The sequence below is a fragment of the Dendrobates tinctorius genome, unplaced genomic scaffold (genome assembly GCF_039654945.1).
Source record: "Dendrobates tinctorius isolate UK_male_01 unplaced genomic scaffold, ASM3965494v1 ptg000021l, whole genome shotgun sequence".
Lineage (NCBI taxonomy): Eukaryota > Metazoa > Chordata > Amphibia > Anura > Dendrobatidae > Dendrobates > Dendrobates tinctorius.
In genome coordinates this window covers 43,686,808-43,709,138 of record NW_027361689.1, presented here as the reverse complement: position 1 = coordinate 43,709,138, position 22,331 = coordinate 43,686,808, and the positions used below count along the sequence as shown (strand labels likewise).

The 22,331-nt window shown below is 43.9% G+C and overlaps 2 protein-coding genes across 11 annotated transcripts in view; one reads left to right on the top strand and one right to left on the bottom strand.

Annotated features, from left to right (window-relative positions):
- Nucleotides 1-15,385, bottom strand: part of LOC141083858 (profilin-4-like) — a 68,641-nt gene extending 53,256 nt beyond the window's left edge. The window contains exons 1-4 of one of the 4 annotated variants that reach the window (XM_073568337.1): nucleotides 15,255-15,376; nucleotides 10,049-10,180; nucleotides 8,227-8,361; nucleotides 7,464-7,569 (exon numbers count right to left, since the gene is read on the bottom strand). In XM_073568337.1, coding sequence (XP_073424438.1) covers nucleotides 7,464-7,569; nucleotides 8,227-8,361; nucleotides 10,049-10,165 — 358 coding nt within the window. In that variant the 5' untranslated portion in view covers nucleotides 10,166-10,180; nucleotides 15,255-15,376. Of the gene's footprint in view, nucleotides 1-7,463; nucleotides 7,570-8,226; nucleotides 8,362-10,048; nucleotides 10,181-14,508; nucleotides 14,601-15,254 lie in introns of those variants that run through there. The other 3 variants (XM_073568338.1, XM_073568336.1, XM_073568339.1) reach the window with 3 other exon arrangements.
- The window catches only part of LOC141083857 (protein FAM228B-like), a 282,247-nt gene continuing 275,050 nt past the window's right edge, over nucleotides 15,135-22,331 (top strand). For 3 of the 7 annotated variants that reach the window (XM_073568331.1, XM_073568332.1, XM_073568330.1), the window contains exon 1: nucleotides 15,347-15,502. In XM_073568331.1, the coding sequence (XP_073424432.1) occupies nucleotides 15,362-15,502 (141 nt within the window). In that variant the 5' untranslated portion in view covers nucleotides 15,347-15,361. Of the gene's footprint in view, nucleotides 15,209-15,345; nucleotides 15,503-22,331 lie in introns of those variants that run through there. The other 4 variants (XM_073568328.1, XM_073568329.1, XM_073568333.1 and 1 more) reach the window with 3 other exon arrangements.

The following is a 22,331-nucleotide window of genomic DNA, read 5'->3' as shown; positions in this document are numbered from 1 at the left end:
TTGACATTCTTAGTGCCAGGAAGAAAAGAGACCACAAAATCAAAACGTGTAAAAAACAAGGCCCATCTTGCCTGTCTAGGGTTCAAGCGATTGGCCGACTCCAGGTAAATCAAATTCTTGTGGTCAGTGAGGACCACGACTTAATGTTTAGCTCCCTCCAACCAATGTCTCCACTCCTCAAATGCCCATTTCATGGCCAACAGTTCCCGATTCCCCACATCATAGTTACGTTCAGATGGGGAGAACTTTCGGGAAAAGAAAGCACAGGGATTCATTTTAAATGTTACAGGATCCTTTTGGGACAAAACAGCTCCTGCACCAATCTCAGAAGCGTCCACCTCTACCTGGAACGGGAGTGAGACATCAGGTTGCCGCAAAACCGGGGCAGAAGTGAATCTTCGCTTCAGCTCCTGAAAGGAAGAAACAGCCTCCGGAGAACAATTCAACACATCAGCACCCTTCTTAGTCAGATCAGTCAATGGCTTGGCAATACTAGAAAATTTTGCTATAAATTTCCGATAAAAATTAGCAAAGCCCAAAAACTTCTGAAGGGCCTTCAAAGAAGTGGGCTGAACCCAATCATAAATGGCCTGTACCTTGGCCGGATCCATTTCAATAGTTGACGGAGACAAAATAAATCCCAAAAATGAAATCCTCTGTACCCCAAAAAGGCATTTCGATCCTTTGACATACAGGGAATTCACCCTCAAGATCCGGAACACCGTCCGAACATGTTCCACATGAGAATCCCAATCTTTGGAGAAGATCAAAATATCATCCAGATAGATAATCAAAAATTTATCCACAAAGTCTCAGAAAATGTCGTTCATGAAGCACTGGAAGACAGAAGGGGCATTAGTGAGCCCAAAAGGCATCACCAGGTACTCAAAATGTCCCTCTGGAGTATTAAACGCCGTCTTCCATTCATCTCCATGCTTAATGCGGATAAGATTATACGCCCCCCTGAGGTCAAGCTTGGTAAACCAGCAAGCACCTTTAACTCTGGAGAATAGATCCGAAATCAGGGGTAACGGATACTGATATTTAATAGTAATTTTGTTGAGGGCACGATAATCAATACAAGGCCTTAATGAACCATCCTTTTTGGCCACGAAAAAAAACCCAGCACCTAATGGTGAAGAGGATGGTCTAATATGACCCTTCTCCAACGCCTCCTTAACATAGGATCGCATAGCCTCGTGCTCGGGTACAGATAAATTGAAGAGCCGACCCATGGGAAATTTACACCCCGGGCTCAGTTCAATTGCACAGTCATAACTCCTATGAGGAGGCAAAGACGCAGACTCATTCTCACTAAATACATCATAAAAGTCCGCCAAATAGTCAGGAACATCATGCGACTGAGGAGAGGTGGAAAAAACTGGAGCCTCTATAAGGGCACACCGACAACCCCAACTCACCACAGACAAAGATTTCCAGTCCAAAACTGGATTATGAATTTGCAACCAGGGAAACACCAGAACAATGGTATCATGCAAATTATGCAACACCAAAAATCTGCAATTTTCTTGATGGTTTGGGGCGACCCGCATTACTACCTGAGTCCAAAACTGAGGTTTATTTTTCGCCAAAGGAGTAGCATCCATCCCCCTAAAAGGGATAGGCGTCCGCAGAGGTGTCATCGGAAATCCACAACGTTTAGCAAAATCCAAGTCCATTAGGTTCAGGGCTGCTCCCGAATCCACAAAAGCCTTGGCGGAAAATGTGGACAGGGAGCAGATCAGAGTAATTGCCAGAAGAAACTTAGGTTGAACACCACCCACAGAAAACGTGTGTGCAAAACGTTTCTCTCGTTTAGGACAGACAGAAATAATATGCGAGGCATTTCCACAAAAAAAACACAGCTTATTACGCTTTATGAACTCCTGACGTTGCTCCCTGGACAAAACGCTATCACATTGCATAGGTTCAGACATTTGTTCAACAGGTGGCAACACCTCTCGTGCAGTCCCACCATAGTATCTTTTACGGCTTCTTACAAACCCTTCCGAAAGAGAGCTGCCAAGGCATTATCATTCCAGGCAGTAAGGACCGCCCACTTTCAGAATTTTTGACAGTACAATTCTGCAGAATCTCGACCCTGGCTCAATGCCAACAGGGTCTTTTCAGCCTGATCAATAGCATTAGGTTCGTCATACAACAACCCCAAGGCTTGAAAAAATGCGTTCACATTAGTCAGACTAGGATCATCAGGTTTCAATGAAAACGCCCAATCCTGGGGATCGCCACACAGCAAAGAGATGACAATTTTAACATGCTGCACGGAGCTCCCTGACGAGTTAGGCTTCAAGGCAAAAAATAATTTGCAATTATTTTTGAAATTCAAAAATTTAGACCGATCCCCAAAAAACACATCAGGAGTAGGGATCTTTGGTTCATCAGCATGTGAATGAGCAAGGTAGGCGGAAATTCCCCGCACTTCCGCAGCGAGCTGATCCACACGATCAGACAATTGCTTTATCTCCATTGAGAGAGAAAAAAAAAATTCCCCCTACGGCCTCAGAGATACAGAGGAAAAAATAAACACACTTTTTTTTTTTTTAAATCTTTCTTGCTATTGAGTAGCCTAGGATCTGCGGTATGGCTGGTGATTCTGTTATGAATGAGTCACCGTAGGAGGCAAAAACAGAAATGCTAGCTAAGTCCAGAAAACCAGAGAAGTTGGCAGCTATCGGATTGCAGACCCCTGAACCTATCAACAACAACTAGCAGTAGCCGTGGGGGGTTCCTACGGTGACCTAGACCCCTCGATCACAGCCGGAGAGCTAAATAGCCTAAAGACAGAAAGGGAAATCTAAACTGCCCCAGAGCAGATCCCAAAGCAATAGGCAGCCCCCAACATATAATGACGGTGAAGCAAGAAGAAAAAACAATAACATAGATAGAAAGACTGAGCAAATGATGGGGCCCAAGCTTACTAGATAGGACAGGATAGGAAAGCTGCTGTCTGCAATCCGCGAAAAACCCTATCAAAATAAGAGCCAACAGACTGACAGGGAAAAAGGCCCTGAAGACGCTAGGCTTCAAAAAGACTATGTCAGTACTCAGGTATTTTCTGAAGACAGAGCAAAAAGGCAAAAAGGAATTCAGCTCACCCCAGCAGGGAATGGCAGAATCTAGAAAAGCAAGGCAAACTAAAACCAAAACACAAATGCAAAAAGGCAAAGCAGAAAACTTAGCTTTTGAGGAGCAGGAATCAGACTGGTCTCCTAGAATTCCACAGAGAAATCACCAGTAAGGCAGAAGGGCGTCGGCTGCCTTATATTCAGTCAGAGATCCCCGTCGCCCAGTCATCCTCTCCCAGCTCAGGTGCTTGGTAATCAGCCTCACTACTTTCCTTCACCAGAAGAGGGAGTTCATCAGACCTCAATGGTGAAGGGGAAAATGAACTCATAACAACAGCCCCTATGTACAAGAATATAACTACTATAATAGTGCTCCTATGTACAAGAATATAACTACTATAATACTGCCTCTATGTACATGAATATAACTACTATAATACTGCTCCTATGTACAAGAATATAACTACTATAATACTGCCCCTAGGTATATGTACAAGAATATAACTACTATAATACTGCTCCTGTGTACAAGAATATAACTACTATAATACTGCTGCTATGTAAAAGAATATAACTACTATAATACTGCCACTATGTACAAGAATATAACTATTATAGTACTGCCCCCTATGTACAAGAATATAACTACTATAATACTGCTCCTATGTACAAGAATATAACTACTATAATACTGCCTCTATGTACAAGAATATTAATGCTATAATACTGCCCTCTATGTACAAGAATATAACTACTATAATACTGCCCATATGTACAAGAATATAACTACTATAATACTGCCCCTATGTACAAGCATATAACTATTATAGTACTGCCCCCTATGTACAAGAATATAACTACTATAATACTGCTCCTATGTACAAGAATATAACTACTATAATACTGCCCCTATGTACAAGAATATAACTACTATAATACTGCTCCTATGTACAAGAATATCACTATTATAGTACTGCCCCCTATGTACAAGAATATAACTACTATAATACTGCTCCTATGTACAAGAATATAACTATTATAGTACTGCCCCCTATGTACAAGAATATAACTACTATAATACTGCCCCCTATGTACAAGAATATAAATATAACTACTTTAATACTGCCTCTATGTACATGAATATAACTACTATAATACTGCCCCCTATGTACAAGAATATTACTATAATACTGCCCCTATGTACAAGAATATAACTATTTTAATACTGCCTCTATGTACAGGAATATAACTACTATAATACTGCCCCATATGTACAAGAATATAACTACTATAATACTGCTCCTATGTACAAGAATATAACTACTTTAATACTGCAACCTATGTACAAGAATATAACTACTTTAATACTTCCCCTATGTTCAGGAATATAACTATTATAATACTGCCCCCTATGTTCAAGAATATGACTACTATAATACTGCTCCTATGTACAAGAATATAACCACTATAATACTGCTCCTATGTACAAGAATATAACCACTATAATACTGCCCCCTATGTACAAGAATATAACTACTATAATACTGCCCCTATGTACAGGAATATAACTACTATAATACTGCCCCCTATGTACAAGAATATAACTACTTTAATACTGCCTCTTTGTACAGGAATATAACTACTATAATACTGCTCCTATGTACAAGAATATAACTACTATAATACTGCCTCTATGTACATGAATATAACTACTATAATACTGCTCCTATGTACAAGAATATAACTACTATAATACTGCCCCTAGGTACATGTACAAGAATATAACTACTATAATACTGCTCCTGTGTACAAGAATATAACTACTATAATACTTCTGCTATGTACAAGAATATAACTACTATAATACTGCCCCTATGTACAAGAAAATAACTACTATAATACTGCCTCTATGCACAGGAATATAACTACTATAATACTGCTCCTATGTACAAGAATATAACTACTATAATACTGCCCCTATGTACAAGAATATAACTATTATAGTACTGCCCCCTATGTACAAGAATATAACTACTATAATACTGCTCCTATGTACAAGAATATAACTACTATAATACTGCCTCTATGTACAAGAATATTAATGCTATAATACTGCCATCTATGTACAAGAATATAACTACTATAATACTGCCCCTATGTACAAGAATATAACTACTATAATACTGCCCCTATGTACAAGAATATAACTATTATAGTACTGCCCCCTATGTACAAGAATATAACTACTATAATACTGCCCCTATGTACAGGAATATAACTACTATAATACTGCCCCCTATGTACAAGAATATAACTACTTTAATACTGCCTCTTTGTACAGGAATATAACTACTATAATACTGCTCCTATGTACAAGAATATAACTACTATAATACTGCCTCTATGTACATGAATATAACTACTATAATACTGCTCCTATGTACAAGAATATAACTACTATAATACTGCCCCTAGGTACATGTACAAGAATATAACTACTATAATACTGCTCCTGTGTACAAGAATATAACTACTATAATTCTTCTGCTATGTACAAGAATATAACTACTATAATACTGCCCCTATGTACAAGAAAATAACTACTATAATACTGCCTCTATGCACAGGAATATAACTACTATAATACTGCTCCTATGTACAAGAATATAACTACTATAATACTGCCCCTATGTACAAGAATATAACTATTATAGTACTGCCCCCTATGTACAAGAATATAACTACTATAATACTGCTCCTATGTACAAGAATATAACTACTATAATACTGCCTCTATGTACAAGAATATTAATGCTATAATACTGCCCTATATGTACAAGAATATAACTACTATAATACTGCCCCTATGTACAAGAATATAACTACTATAATACTGCCCCTATGTACAAGAATATAACTATTATAGTACTGCCCCCTATGTACAAGAATATAACTACTATAATACTGCTCCTATGTACAAGAATATAGCTACTATAATACTGCCCCTATGTACAAGAATATAACTACTATAATACTGCTCCTATATACAAGAATATCACTATTATAGTACTGCCCCCTATGTACAAGAATATAACTACTATAATACTGCTCCTATGTACAAGAATATAACTATTATAGTACTGCCCCCTATGTACAAGAATATAACTACTATAATACTGCCCCCTATGTACAAGAATATAAATATAACTACTTTAAAACTGCCTCTACGTACATTAATATAACTACTATAATACTGCCCCCTATGTACAAGAATATAGCTACTTTAATACTGCATCTATGTACAGGAATATAACTACTATAATACTGCCCCCTATGTACAAGAATATAACTACTATAATACTGCTCCTATGTACAAGAATATAACTACTATAATACTGCCCCTATGTACAGGAATATAACTACTATAATACTGCCCCCTATGTACAAGAATATAACTACTATAATACTGCCCCCTATGTACAAGAATATAACTACTTTAATACTTCCCCTATGTTCAGGAATATAACTATTATAATACTGCCCCCTATGTTCAAGAATATAACTACTATAATACTGCCCCTATGTACAAAAATATAACTACTATAATACTGCCCCCTATGTACAAGAATATAACTACTATAATACTGCTCCTATGTACAAGAATATAACCACTATAATACTGCTCCTATGTACAAGAATATAACCACTATAATACTGCCCCTATCTACAGGAATATAATTACTATAATACTGCCTCCTATGTACAAGAACATAACTACTATAATACTGCCCGCTATGTACAAGAATATAACTACTATAATACTGCCCGCTATGTACAAGAATATAACTACTATAATACTGCCCCTATGTACAGGAATATAACTACTATAATACTGCCCCCTATGTACAAGAATATAACTACTTTAATACTGCCTCTATGTACAGGAATATAACTACTATAATACTGCCCGCTATGTACAAGAATATAACTACTATAATACTGCCCCTATGTACAGGAATATAACTACTATAATACTGCCCCCTATGTACAAGAATATAACTACTTTAATACTGCCTCTATGTACAGGAATATAACTACTATAATACTGCTCCTATGTACAAGAATATAACTACTATAATACTGCCTCTATGTACAAGAATATAACTACTATAATACTGCCCCTATGTACATGAATATAACTACTATAATACTTCCCCCTATGTACAAAAATATAACCACTATAATACTGCCCCTATGTACAAGGAAATGAACATATTTTACGCTTTTCATCACTGGATTTGCTCTTCCACATTACACCTCCAGACAAGTGAAACGTTGGCTTTTATAATAATTAAAGTTTAGGAAGTGTGAACCTACCAAGCTTCTCAGTGGCCTCTACACACACACTGGGGTACATGCCGTCACGATATGTAGCAAGGAGGATATTCGACTTGGTTTTTACCATTATGACTCCATCGTTATCCTATGTGAATAAATGTAGACAGTGACTTATTTGTCTCCTTTGATACAAGCTGCAAAGTCTGCATATCAAGTTATGCATATGGGGCTAATGACGATAGCCGAGTGCTTCACACATCTATGTCAGTCCCATAGATTTTGACAGGTGACCGGAGTTCCATTTATACAGTGCACACAGACCCCCATTCTTGTGTTTAGCAGATGCTTCCAGAGATCATACATTTATCATCTCTTAAAGGACTGTTTGTGACTGTAGACTTGTGACTCCTCAGTGCGCGCACAATGCACGCTGTGTCAGGATTCTCCGATGGTGGGAGCGGGCGGGCACGTGACTGCGATTATGCAATTTCCATACTTCCAGTCACATTCCAACTAGAGGTGTTTGGCTTCAGTCAATTCATTTGCATTGAGATAGACCATGCACGTCTAGTCAGCATGTCATCACATGTATGCAAATTGCATAATTGCGGTCACCCGCCCGCCCACTCTTGGAGAACAACGCGCTTTGGCACATTAAGTGACTGCAGATTTGAGCCCCAAGCCTGGACAACCCCTTTAACTTCTCTCCAATGGTGGCAGAGAAGTTGATAAATACTAGGAAACCCTCAGCAATCACCAGCACTCATGGTCTATAGCAGATCCCAGACGCCGGACCACTCACACATTTTGCATAGATGGAATTCTTATCCGCACGGACACACTGGTAAATCTTATCTCCAAAGTGAAAGCCTTCTCTTCTTAGGTCTGGACTCTTCTTGAAAGCATCAATGATCCCATGGATGTGATGAGGCTGGAGCTGTAATGTGACAATACACAGTGCCATGAATATCATCTACAGGGGTTGGACAAAATAATGGAAACACCTAAGGCTATGTTCACACACAGCGTTTTTTTAGCGGTTTTTACCGCGGTTTTCGCTATAAAACCGCTAAAAATAAGCTGCACAGTCATTTCTATGCATTTTGTACTTTGTGTGCACATTGATGCGTTTTTTACCGCGAAAAAAACGCATCTCGGTAAAAACCGCAGCATGCTCATTAATTTTGCGTTTTTTTCCGCGGTTTAGGCTTCTCCCATGCTTTTAGAAACCGCGCAAAAAACGCCGCGGAAAAATAGGTGCGGTTTGTGGGAAGGGATTCAGGTTTTTGTGCAGAAATTTTCTGCAACGTGTGCACATACCCTAACGTTTTGGCATCATAATCTTCGAACATGTTATAAACATGCAGACCGTGACATATGGTAATGTTTTCTAGTTGATTATTTGTGTTATGTGATATGTGTATGTAAATTAATTTGTTTTGCAGAATTGTAAGAACATTGATGAAAACCTGATACCAATGGCAGACCTCTCGGATTTTCAAAGAGGCCAAATTGTTGGTGCTCGAATGGCAGGCGCTGGTGTAACAGAAAGTGCCCGAATGCTTGGCGTGTCAAGAGGTCCTGTCTCCAAAGTAATGACTGCGTTTGAAAAAGAAGGAAAAACGTCAGCAAAGCACAGGTCCGGCCGAAAGTCGAAGTTGACTGAGAGAGACCGTCGGATTCTAAAGCGAATTGTGAGAGAGGATCGCAAGACCACAGCTCCGAAAATCACTGCTGAGGTCAATGAACACCTACAGAACCCAGTTTCCACGAAAACTGTTCGTCGGGAGCTGCACAAATCTGGATTCCACGGAAGAGCTGCAATTTGAAAACTGCTGCTCTCAATGACAAATGTTTCCAAGCGTTTAGAGTGGTGTAGAAACGTCCAGAATTGGCCCCTCGAGCAGTGGAAACGTGATATTCTCAGACGAATCATCGTTTACCCAATTTCCGACCTCCAGCCGAAAGATGCATTCCATCAAGACTGCCTTCTCCCAACCGTAAAACATGGCGGAGGTTCTGTGATGATCTGGGGGGCCAATGATATCCCTTCATGGAAGAATTAACAACCGAGATTATTTAGGCATTTTGGGCAACCAAGTGCATCCTATGGTTCAAGCACTGTTCCCGGAGGGGAACGCCATCTTTCAGGATGATAATGCACCAATTCATACAGCTAGAATCGTTAAAGCATGGCACAAAGAACATTGTAATGAAGTTGAGCATCTCATCTGGCCCCCACAATACCCAGACCTCAGCATTATTGAGCATTTATGGCCAATTTTAGAGATTCAAGTTAGACGTCGATTTCCGCCGCCATCGTCGCTCAAAGAACTGGAGGGTGTTTTAACTGAAGAATGGGCTGCAATTCCTTTGGAAACAATTCACACCTTGTATGAATCCATACCTCGGAGAATTGAGGCTGTAATCGCCACAAAAGGTGGACCTACACCATATTAAACTAACTTTTGTTGATGTTTCCAGGTGTTTCCATTATTTTATCCAACCCCTGTATATACCCACCATAGATGGGATAGTGACAAATAAGATGTAGACAGATCTGTATACTCTGATACTCATCCGGGTAGGTCTACACCACCTCGCGGCCACATAGACCTTCTTACGTGGAATCCCGGTGGTGAGGTCAGGGCGGTGGCTTCTCTTATCTTGACGAGTGCAGCTCTCTCCACATGTTGTGTTTTTATTAGGGCGTCATAAAGTAGATTCTGTATCTGGTTCATTGCTTCTTACACTGGCTGGAAATATGGGGGGGGAGACTAATAAGTGTTATTGTACCGCAGGAGGCACGGAGTCTCATGCTTAGCATTCATTATTAAGGAGGCATCAGTATGAAGAACAGGTGATCACAACGGGTCCTTTTCCCAACACCCCAACAAAGAGGTCTTCTTCTTCCTTAGGGAAGGAAGATGTTTTTTCAACATCTACTAACGTTCATGTCAGCTCAAACCAAAAACATTTCCAGAACCCGCTGTTTTCGAACATTGCAAACTGCAAAAGCTCTTACTGTCTTTGATCCAGTCTCGTCTTGATTACTGGATCGCACTACACTCTCCCCTCTTCAATCCGCCCTGAATGCAGCAGCCAGGCCCAAAATTGTGTCCAGCCGCTAAACCAGTGTTTCCCAAACTTCAGTCCTCATGGTCCCCAAAAAGATCAGGATTTGCTTAGCATTGCACAGGTGATGGAATTATTATCAAGGCAGTAGAAATCGCCATATGCTCTCTCACCAGGGCAATACTAAGGAAATCCTGAAAGCATGATGTGTTGGGGGCCGTAAGGACCGAAGATTGGGAAATAATGAGCTAACGCAAAGCCTCCACCCTATGCCAGTCAATGCACTGGCAGCCCATCCGTTACAAAAAAAAATAAGCTTCTCACACTCGCCCACACAGCGCTCCACAGTTCTGAAGTGCCCTAAATCTTTTCTCTATCACCCTGCTCATACTCTGCAAAGTGCTGCACCACCCTACATCTATCTAACACCCTACCCGTCATCTCCACAGTGCTGCACCACCCTGCATCTGTCTAACACTACCCGTCATCCCCACAGTGCTGCACCACCCTGCACCTAACACCCTACCCGTCATCTCCACAGTGCTGCACCACTCTGCATCTAACACTACCCGTCATTTCCACAATGCTGCACCACCCTGCATGTCTAACACCCTACCCATCATCTCCACAGTGCTGCACCACCCTGCATCTGTTTAACACTACCCGTCATCTCCACTGTGCTGCTTCACCCTACATCTAACACCCTACCTGTCATCTCCACAGTGCTGCTTCACCCTGTATCTGTCTAACACTACCCGTCATCTCCACAGTGCTACACCACCCTGCATCTGTCTAACACCCTACCCGTCATCTCCACAGTGCTGCACCACCCTATAGCTCCTCCCTCAACTGTCTTCCACCTTACCTGTCCTCGCCACAGTTCTACACCATCCTACATCTCCTTCAGCCGTCTACCACCTTATCCGTCCTTTCCAGTGCTGCACCACCCTACATCACCTCCCTCAACTGTATACCACCATACCTCTCATCTCCACAGTGCTGCACCACCCTACATCTCCTCCCTCAACTGTCTACTACCTTACCCATCCTCTCCACAGTTCTGCACCACCGTACATCTCCTTCATCGGTCTACCACCTTACCCGTCCTCTCCACAGTTCTGCATCACCTAACATCTCCTCCCTTAGCTGTCTACCACCTTACCAGTGCTCTCCACCTGCAGCGCCACCCTATATCTCCTCCTTCAGCTGTCTACCACCTTACCTGTCCTCTCCACACTGCAGCACCACCCTACATCTCCTCCCTTATCTGTCTACCAAATAACTCGTCCTCTACACAGTCCTGCACCACCCTACATCTCCTCCTTCATCTGTCTACCACCTTATCTGTCCTTTCTATAGTCCTGCACCACCCTACATCTCCTCCCTCAACTGTCTACCACCTTACCTGTCATCATCACAGTTCTGCACAACCCTACATCTCTTCCTTCATCTGTATACCACTTTACCTGTGCTCTCCACACTACAGCACCATCCTACATCTCCTCCCTTATCTGTCTACCAACTTACTCGTCCTCTCCACAGTTCTGCACGACCATACATCTCCTCTCTCTTCTGTCTTCCACCTTACCGATCCTCTCCACTGTGCTGTATCACCCTACATGTCCTCCTTCATCTGTCTTCCACCTCACCCGTCCTCTCCACAGTGCTGCATCGCCCTACATCTCCTCCTTCATCTGTCTTCCACCTCACCCGTCCTCTCCACAGTGCTGCATCGCCCTACATCTCCTTCTTCATGTGTCTACCACCTTACTCGTCCTCTTGACAGTGCTAAACAGACAGCACAATGTCGGACAGAAGAATTAGAGTTATGTCTCTGGGAAGAAGGGGAAGAAAAAAAAAACGAAGCACAAACCATTTTTCTCTGTACCACTATATGGTGAAATGAAATGGTGTCATACAAAACTACAGCTTGTCCTGCAAATAACAGCTAGATCGACAGGAAAAAAAATAAATAAAAAAGTTCTTGGAAAAAGAGGAAACATTAAAGCACAAAAAAAAAATGTTGCCTAGCCAAGAATGGGTTAAAAATAAATTTATTGCAGGGGGTTTGCTCAATGGACATCTCCATTAACTACCTATGAGGTGTTTTTGGCATTGTTGTGCCTGTAAAAGCCCAGTCTATAGAAATATTATTTAAACACTGAAAAGAAAATGTGAGGATAGAATATTAAAAAAGTTATGGCTCTTAGGCCTGTTTCACACATCCGTTTTTGACCATCAGTCAAAATCCGCCATTTTGGAGAAAAAACGGATCCGCCATTTTTCTTGGCGGATCCGTTTTTTTCCCCATTGACTAGCATTATTGGTGGATTTTGACTGATGGTCGTTCGTTGCATCCGAATGTCAGCGGATCCGCCAAGATTTTGCCGTCCGCTGACATGACCAGACGGACCCTGCAACGTTTTTTCGGGCTGCGGATCCGCCATGTAGTGATTTAACCCCCAATTCTGTCTGGCTGCCGGTAGAAAAATCTCTCTCTCTCTCTCTTCCATGGTCACCGCAGCTCCAGACTTCCCGCGATCATGTCATCCCTGCTCCCCACATCGCGCGATCGCTCCACACATCCCGCAATAAGGACCGCTCACTTCCCGCGATGTCTGCTCCCCACAATGCGCGATGGTTGGCGCTAACATCCCGCGATAATCCCCAGGTTATCCCTCCCGCGATCCATCACACCTGCTCATGTCCCCTGGTCCCGGCTCCCGCGAGATCTCAGCCGCGCCATTCCTCCCACCCCGGCTCCCCCGAGATCTCGGCAGCGACATGGAGAACACTACATCACCGGTATTTTTTTTTTATTATTTAACCAGGCACGGTTCCTTTAAATTTGCCAGATCGTCGGATCCGTACATCCGCCAATCCGCTGGCACACGTTTCTGTCAGTTCAACTGCGGATCCGTTTTCCGCTATTTTGGCGGATTTGGACTGACAGAAAAAACTGATGTGTGAAAAGGCCTTAATAGAACTAGAATAAAAAATTGCCCTGACATGAATGTGTTAAGACTAAACACACCATTACTACAGATGAATCACCCCAAAATACTCCTATCCCTGATCACCTCTTCAATTTTCTCACCTCTTGCCCCGCTCGCCTGTCCCCTCTCCCCACTGCTCACCCCCTTGCTCCTCTCTACTCATCTCTCCTCCTCTGCTCACCTCTCTCTCTTGCTCACTTGTCCCCCTTGCTCACCTCTCCCCCTCTGCTCACCTCTCCTCCTTGCTCACCTCTCCTCCTCTGCTCACCTGTCCCCCTTGCCCCCTCTGATCACCTGTCCTCCTCTGCTCATCTCTCTCCCTCTGCTCACCTCTCCCCCTCTGCTCACCTCTCCCCCTCTGCTCACCTCTCCTCCTCTGTTTACCTCTCCCCCTCTGATCACCTCTCCCCCTCTGATCACCTCTCCTCCTTGCTCACCTCTCCTCCTCTGCTCACCTCCCCCCCTTGCTCACCTCTCCCCCTTGCTCATCTCTCCCCCTTGCTCACCTCTCTCCCTTGCTCATCTCACCCTCTGCTCACCTGTCCCCCTCGCTCACCTGTCCCCCTCGCTCACCTCTCCTCCTCGCTCACCTCTCCCCTTTGCTCACCTCTCCTCCTCTGCTCACCTCTCCTCCTTGCTCACCTCTCCTCCTCTGCTCACCTCTCCCCCTCTGCTCACCTCTCCCCCTCTGCTCACCTCTCCTCCTCTGCTCACCTCTCCCCCTTGCTCATCTCTCCCCCTTGCTCACCTCTCCTCCTCTGCTCATCTCTCACCCTCTGCTCACCTGTCCCCCTCGCTCACCTCTCCCCCTCGCTCACCTGTCCTCCTCTTCTCACCTCTCCCCTTTGCTCACCTCTCCTCCTTGCTCACCTCTCTTCCTCTGCTCACCTCTCCTCCTCTGCTCACCTCTCCCCCTCTGCTCACCTCTCCCCCTCTGCTCACCTCTCCTCCTCTGCTCACCTCTCCTCCTCTGCTCACCTCTCCCCCTTGCTCACCTCTCCCCCTCTGCTCACCTCTCCTCCTCTGCTCTGCTCACCTCTGCTCCTCTGCTCACTTCTCCCCCTCTGCTCTCCTCACCTCTGCAGCCCACGATAACCTGCAGAAGGCGTGGCTACTACTACTACCACACTCCCAATTAGCTAGCCAAGTTCTTAATAACCCCTCCTACAATAATTTTCCCGCAACTGATTGGTTCTTATTTCTGCCACTCACTTGCTCATTCCCCGGTGCTTCTTGTGGCGACAAGGAACAACGCGTTGCTATGGTAATTGTCCCAACCAGCCCGGCGGAGTGATACCCGTTATTGTAGAATAGTCCCTGTAGTCTCTGTAGTGTAATATTTGATCCTTTATTGCTACTATATACTTTTAATGCTAATTACGCGTCTACATATTACCAGGCCAGCAAATAAAGGCGGAGAAAAATAAAGATAAAGTCCATAAGATGGAGGATAGTGACAGGAAAAAGTGACTACATAGTATTTACAGAGATGCAGCTGTGCCTGCTGCTGTCTGTGTGCAATAATAAGTGATATTATGCTATATTTCACTACTGCACAATAAGTAAGTTTAGGCCTGGTAGGAAAACTGGTAAGTGGGACTATATAGTGTGATGGGCAGGGAGCGGAAGGACACAGAGATGCAGAGACGAGTGCAGCGGTGGGGGTGGACGGTGCTGCCGCTGTCTGTGAGGGCTCCTGTCAGGTAAGGGCAGGTAATGCAGAAAACGGGACAAACGCCGGTGTTTTACAGCGTTTTACCTTACGGCAGATGTAGCAGAGCCGGCAGTGGCAGCGGCAGCTTGGCTGAGGAGTCTCTCCTTCCACATGGCCGTGTGACGGCTGGTTTATTGTGGAACAAGGTGTAAATGGCGCCATTCATCTCACCCCGCCATGTTCTGAAGACGGGAAAAAGCCAGAAACCGCGGCTCCGACATTGCGCTCCGGGCTCCGCTGTTCCGGCGTCATTGTGCTGCAGCTCAGCGAGGACGGAGGCGGAAAAAATCTGTGTATAGTGTAAGGCCTCTTTCACACATCAGGTTTTCGCCGTCAGGCGCGATCCGGCGCTTTTGACAGAAACCGGATCCGGCGAAATGCAATGCCGGATCCGGTTTCCCCCCCCATTGACTTGCATTTGCGCCGGATCGCGCCGGATGGCCATGCGTTTCATCCGGTTTTCGCCGGATCCGGCAATGCGTCGCGATCCGGCGTTTGGAAAAAACGGCTACTGTAACGTTTTTTGTCTCCGGCGAAAAAGCCGGACACGCCGGATCCGGCGCGTCCAGCTTTTTCACACAATGAAAGCCTATGAGCGCCGCAATGCGCCTGATCCGGCGAAAGCTGGATCCGGTTTTTTTGGTCTGAGCATGCTCAGTAGCTCTGCCCACAAGACATATATAAAAGCAAGACAGTGGGACCCACAGCCACACCCAACATGCCACCCAAGAAAGCAACCAAGCGCAGCAGGAGAAGGCAGGAGACCACTGCAGCACCATCAGCACCACCACCACCCCAAATGGAGCAGCAAATGGAACATGCTGAGAAGGGGAGGCCAGCAGCAGATGAGAGACGGTAATTATCAAATCCCCCATTCCTCCAAACTAGGGCCATGGAATATCAAGATATTCATGGGCCCTTTGTTTCTCTTTATTCAACAGCCGCCCAAGAGATGCAGCAGCAGCAGCAGCAGAAATGGCATCACTGGCAGCAGCAACAGCAGCAGCAATACCCACAGCCATGGAGTCTGGCCATCAACAGGACAGCACATCTTCTTCTGGGAGCCCTCCCTCGCATCGTCAGCGTTTGACGGTAAGCTTTTATTTCCAAAATCCATCATCTCTGTAATATATGTCTATTCATTGCCTTTTATTTCAAAACAGGAATCACAAGATGAAGAGGAGCTCCCAGAAGAAGGAAGGGGTGGACAGACACCTGAAGTGGGCTCACAATTGGTAAGTTTTTTGCATCAAACGCAGAAACACAACATCACACTACACACAACACATAGAAAACAATGTTCTGCAGACCACACACAGCAAACAAATGCCTACATCCAAAGACATAACATTTTTTGTTTTCTTCTCTAGTCTTCCCAATCTGGTGCTCGGCCAAGAGGTCCTCGCAGTGCCTCCCAGGGTCGTCGGCGACAGCAACGCGGCGGTCACCAGCGTGTAAGTATAAATATTTTTGCTTTGTTTTTTTGCACTTTTTATTTCATTTCTTTTGTGGAGGCTAATTATGTTATTTTTGTCTTTTTCTTTAACAGCCTTCACAGCGTGCTCCCGACTCTGACGGTGAGGATGGAGGACTCGATGTGGACCACCTCATCGATCTCGTCAGAGAAAGGGAGCCGCTCTGGAATATGGCTGACCGCCGCCACGCTGACCTTATCGTTACCCGACGACTCTGGGAGGAAATCTGTTCGCTCCTTGTGGGCCGCTGGGAGGACCTCGATGTTCGGGCCCAGATTAAAGAGCGTAAGTATATACAGTACCGGTTGCTTGATGTAAACCAGTGTTTCCCGAACTCCAGTCCTCGTGGTCCCCACGGATCATGTGTTCAGGATTTCTATTTACTATGGAAATCCTGAAAACATGACCCCTGGGGACCATGAGGACTGGAGTTTGTGAAACACTGATGTTGTATACTAACCACTCCTTTCTCGTTTCAGGTAACAGAATTGTGAATCGGTGGCGGTCTGTGAGGGATCGTTTCAAGAAGGAGTTCAATAAAGAGATGCGGTCCCCGAGTGGATCTGGAGGACGCAGGAGCAAGTACAAGTACGCACAAGCCCTGTCGTTCCTCCGGGAAACAATGCTCACCAGAAGGTAAATATTACACACCACATGTGAAAAAAAATGTTAGATGTAACTTTTTTTTTTCAGCCAGGGCCATACCATGTCAGTATTTTAATTGTTTTTTTTTCTCTTTATTCCACAGCACGGTGAGCAGCACTCGGGAGCCTGCACGATTGGACCCTTCTGAGGCGATCCCTGAGGAGACCGGCACCGAGGGACACTTCGACCGCCCCGGTACATCTGCACCTTCCCAGCCTTCCCACACATTCGACCCATCTGTCCCATCCACCAGCACAGGAGCATCGTGGCCGCCTACATTACATGAAGCTGCTGGTGAGGAGATCGCTTTCCCTTTACCCCACCCTTCTGCCCCTGCCACCTCTAGTACACCTGCGGGTACTGGGCGACAGCGGCAGAGGGGTCAGGAAAAGAGTTATGCGCAAGAGTTCTTGCATCTGAATGCATCTTTCCAGAACTGTCTAAAAGTCTTGTCAGAGCAAATCTCCGCAGGCTTTCAGAAGATCAACTCCAGCATTCTGGAGGTGAAGACACTTCTGCAAACCATGCATTCAGAAGCAAGATCTTCGCCAAACCACACCTTTTTCAGGTCTGTTGTGGAGCGCATGGCAACACTATCTCCTACCCAGCAGATGCATGTAATGCATTCGTGCCACGGTGCTCTACAGCAGGTTACCTCCCAACCTCCACCTCCCACCACTGTAGTTCCTCCACCTGCACCCCCTCCAGCCACTTTCCATCCTCCCCCTCCTATTACATCTGCACCCCCTCCAGCCACTTTCCATCCTCCCCCTCCTATTACATCTGCACCCCCTCCAGCCACTTTCCATCCTCCCCCTCCTATTACATACCAGCAACCTCACCAGTACCAGCAACCTCCCCAGTACCAGACATCTCCCCACTTCCAGCAACCTGCCCCGTACCAAACTCCTTCCCCGTACCAAACTCCTTCCCCGTACCAAACTCCTTCCCCATACAACTTTCCATCAACATCATCTGCTCCTACAGTCCCTGCCCAACCCTCCACTCCACCGCCCACCACCTCTTCTGCCTCCCACATGTCCACCCATTCTGTAGCTTTTTCCACACCTTCACCTCTAACTGTTCCTTCCCCACCACGATCCCAGTCCTCTCTCCACACACCCAGTGTCGAAGTGTCCCGCAGCCCCTCCAGCAGTATTTCCACCCCACACTACACAGATTTGTAATGTGTGTTTTTTTTTTGTAAATTCTTTATTTTAGAATTTTTTAAGTTTTTGAACATCACCATTAAACACAACACCAATTCTCAGGTACAGTTGGCGACATATTAAATAGTGTCTGGTTTAGGGCGGGAAGGGAGGAGAAAATAAGGAAAAAATAGGTAGGGGAGGAAAGGAAAAAAGAAAGGGAAGGGGAAAAGGGAACATATTCATATACAATATCAACAACATTAACAATAACAACATGTGGTTGACAACATGAGCACAATCATTGCATGGGTGCACTTCAAAAAATAACGCTTCTCCATGTATTACAATTGAGCTATCTAATATGGGGTAGTAAGGCCAGGAGCCCCAAAGCAGAAGCCACCCAATTCAGTAGAGCCTAACAAAACAAAAAACTCCAGAATGTTCCTAAAGAGGATTGTCTTCTAAGTACCTATTCCAAGGGGCCCAAGTCGACACGAAAGCTTTATGATTATAAATTTCCCAGCTAGACAGCTCCTCTAAACGATAAATCTGATTTATTTTCGTATACCATTCTCCCAACGTGGGAGGAGCTACATCCTTCCAATGGGTAGCTATCAACTGTCTCGCCGCACTCAACATCAGTGGAAGAAGCCCATGTTTTTTTGGTAAAAAATCTTTTGACGGGCATGAAAGGAGAGCTTCCGTGGCTCCAAGATCCACCTTTATTAATCCTAATTTTTTGAGAACTAACTCAACTCCCTCCCAAAAAATTCGCAATCTAGGACATTCCCAGAATATATGCGTATGATGTCCTCTAGGATTGAGGCATCGCCAGCAATCATCATTATCCACGAGGCCTAACTGGAACAACTTAGCTGGAGTTAAATGCCACCTAGTTAATATTTTATAAGAATTCTCCTGCAAAAGTACACATCTAGAAAAACCCCGAGCATTTGACAGCATTTTAGATATTTGATCTTCTGTAAACGTGATATTAAGTTCAATTTCCCACGAGTGTATAAATGAGGGTTTAGAATGTACATTCGGAGAGATGAGATGTGAGTAAATGCGGGATATAATTTTCTGCCGTGGGGATGGAAGTTTAATCATAATATCTAGCCAGGACCAATTAGATTTAGACGGGAATCTCCTTCCAAACTGTAAAAGTATGCGTTTGATGTGTTGTTTCTGGAGAAAATTTGTTGGTTGGACCGATGCCCCCTGTGGCCAAGATCCCTCCCGCAAAGTGTTATTACTATAAAAACTATTTAACGTTTCTCTAGGGAGGTTGGACCATAAATTGTATGGATCCTGAAAGTCTTGCTCTAACAAATAGGGAATTGAGCCAATCGGTGTCAATGTGGAGGGGAAAGTATCTTCCGGGAACTCTCCCATTACCAATCTTTTAATACGCAACGTAGTTGTAGTTACATCATCCAACCTAAGAGAGGCCGGCGGCTTAGCCCTAGTCCAGAGATACGGCAAACCTCTCGGGCCCAGTAAAGCCCAGTCAACACTATCCCCCTCCTCCCTTTCAGCACAGGACACCACCTTTAACCATCTACTGAGATGGATAGCCTTATAATATAAAAGAAGGTCTGGAACCCCTAACCCTCCAAAAGAGAGAGGACGAGAAAGAAACTTATAAGGTAACCTAGCCCTTTTATTTTTCCATATAAATTTTCCAATAAGGGATTTTAATGTTCCAAAAAATGTCAGGGGAATCCGAATCGGAACCATGTTCATGGTATATAGTATAATGGGCATTATATATGCCTTAAACACATTAATACGACCCATCCAGGATAAAGTGGGTAAGCTATACTTCTGCATCAGGTTTTTGACCTTTTGAATTAAAGGAGTGTAATTGTCATGGAATAGGTTAGTGGGGTCTCTAGTTATCATTATTCCCAAATATCTAATAGAATTAGTGGCCCAAGAGAATGGAATCTGCGTACGAATGGTGGAGGTCTGAGAGTGAGGGAGACCAATGTTTAACACTTCAGATTTTGACAAATTGATTTTGAAATTAGAAAGGAGACCAAAATGATGAAAGGCTTGAAGAATAATTGGAAAGGCCTGGGATGGATTGGAGATAAGGAAAAGCAAATCGTCTGCGAAAGCTAGAGTCTTAAGTGACCTCTGACCCACCGTCAACCCCTCTATACGTTGATCTTGTCTGATGCTTTGTATCAAAGTTTCTATAACTAAAATGAACAAAGAAGGCGACAAGGGGCAACCCTGTCTAGTCCCGTTGCTAATCCCAAAACTATCTGACAGGGTGCCGTTGACTCTGACCTTGGCCGTCGGTTGTGAATAAAGCGAGAGGACTGCTGTTATATATTGAGGAGGGAAGCCAAACTTAATCATTACTTGTTCCATAAACCTCCAGCTCACTCTATCGAAAGCCTTCTCAGCATCCGTCGACAAGAGCATCAAGGGCATACCCCGAGTCTTAGCAAACATTATAGACTGAATGACTTTAGTAGAATTATCCTTCCCCTCCCTGCCTCTTACAAAGCCTACTTGGTCTGCATAAATTAGCTTAGGTAAGAAATTGCTTAATCTGCCCGCTAATATTTTAGCCCACATCTTGATATCTGCATTAAGCAGTGATATTGGTCTGTAGCTAGTGCACAGATTGGGATCTTTACCCTCCTTAGGGAGGACTGTGATGTATGCCTCCAAGGATTGTCTAGGGGGGAGCTGGCCTGCTAAATAGGAATTAAACAAAGACACTAGGTGAGGTAACAGTGGTTTTATAAACTTTTTATAATAGATAATGGGAAGACCATCTGGGCCCGGTGCCTTTCCGTTCGGAATAGTAGAAAGAATGTCTAAAATCTCTGTAGGGGTAACTGGGGCAGTCAATAAGGACTGACCTTCAAGAGTTATTTTAGGGAGATGTAACGAGGTCAAAAATTCTTTCATTTTTGCTAAGGCTGTGACTGGCTCCTGCATGCTATCAGGTGTATTTAAATTGTATAAATTTTCATAAAAGTCTTTAAACTCCCTGGCAATATCTGCAGTCCCGAGAATTGAAGAGCCATCTAAAGCTCTAAGTTGTCTAATAAACGTCTTTTCCTTTTGTTTCTTAAGTAGGGATGTCATAAGCTTACTACTCTTATTGCCATGGAGATAAACCTTCTGTCTACTTCTCATATAAATTTTTGCTGATTTAATGTTTAAAAGGTTTTTTAATGAGGTTCTCAGATCTGTCAGTTCTGACAATATTTTATTTACCTGAGATCTCTTATGTAACCTCTCGAAGGAACTGATTTGATGTAGAATAGACACAACCTTTTTTGATCGCTCCTTTTTCAAATATGAGCCTAGGGCTATAAATTCCCCTCTCATTACTGCTTTATGAGATTCCCACACCATAGGCAAGGGCGGGCCTGAGTGCAAATTATTCTGAAAAAAGAAGTCAAGAGTACTTGTCAGTTTTTCAATGTGAGAATCCGAGTCCAAAAGAGTTTCATTCAGTGACCACGACCCAGCCGGCCGTGGTAGAGTTTTTATCTCTATGTCAAGAAAAATGGGAGCGTGATCTGAGAGAGAAATGATATCTATATTAGCTTTTCTAACTAATTGGAGATTAGCTGTTTGTACCAGTAGGTAATCAATTCTGTGATAGCTATTATTCGGATGGGAATAAAAAGTGTAATCTCTGCCCGAAGGAAAAAGCGTTCTCCAAGGGTCTATCAGATGCAATTTTTGTAATGAAAGTTGTAATCGTCTCAGCGCCCTCTGAGAAAGAGCCGATCTGCCCGTTGAAGTATCTAAGGCTGGGTTCAAAGATACATTAAAATCCCCTCCCACCAACAACAGACCCTCAGTAAAAAGTTCCA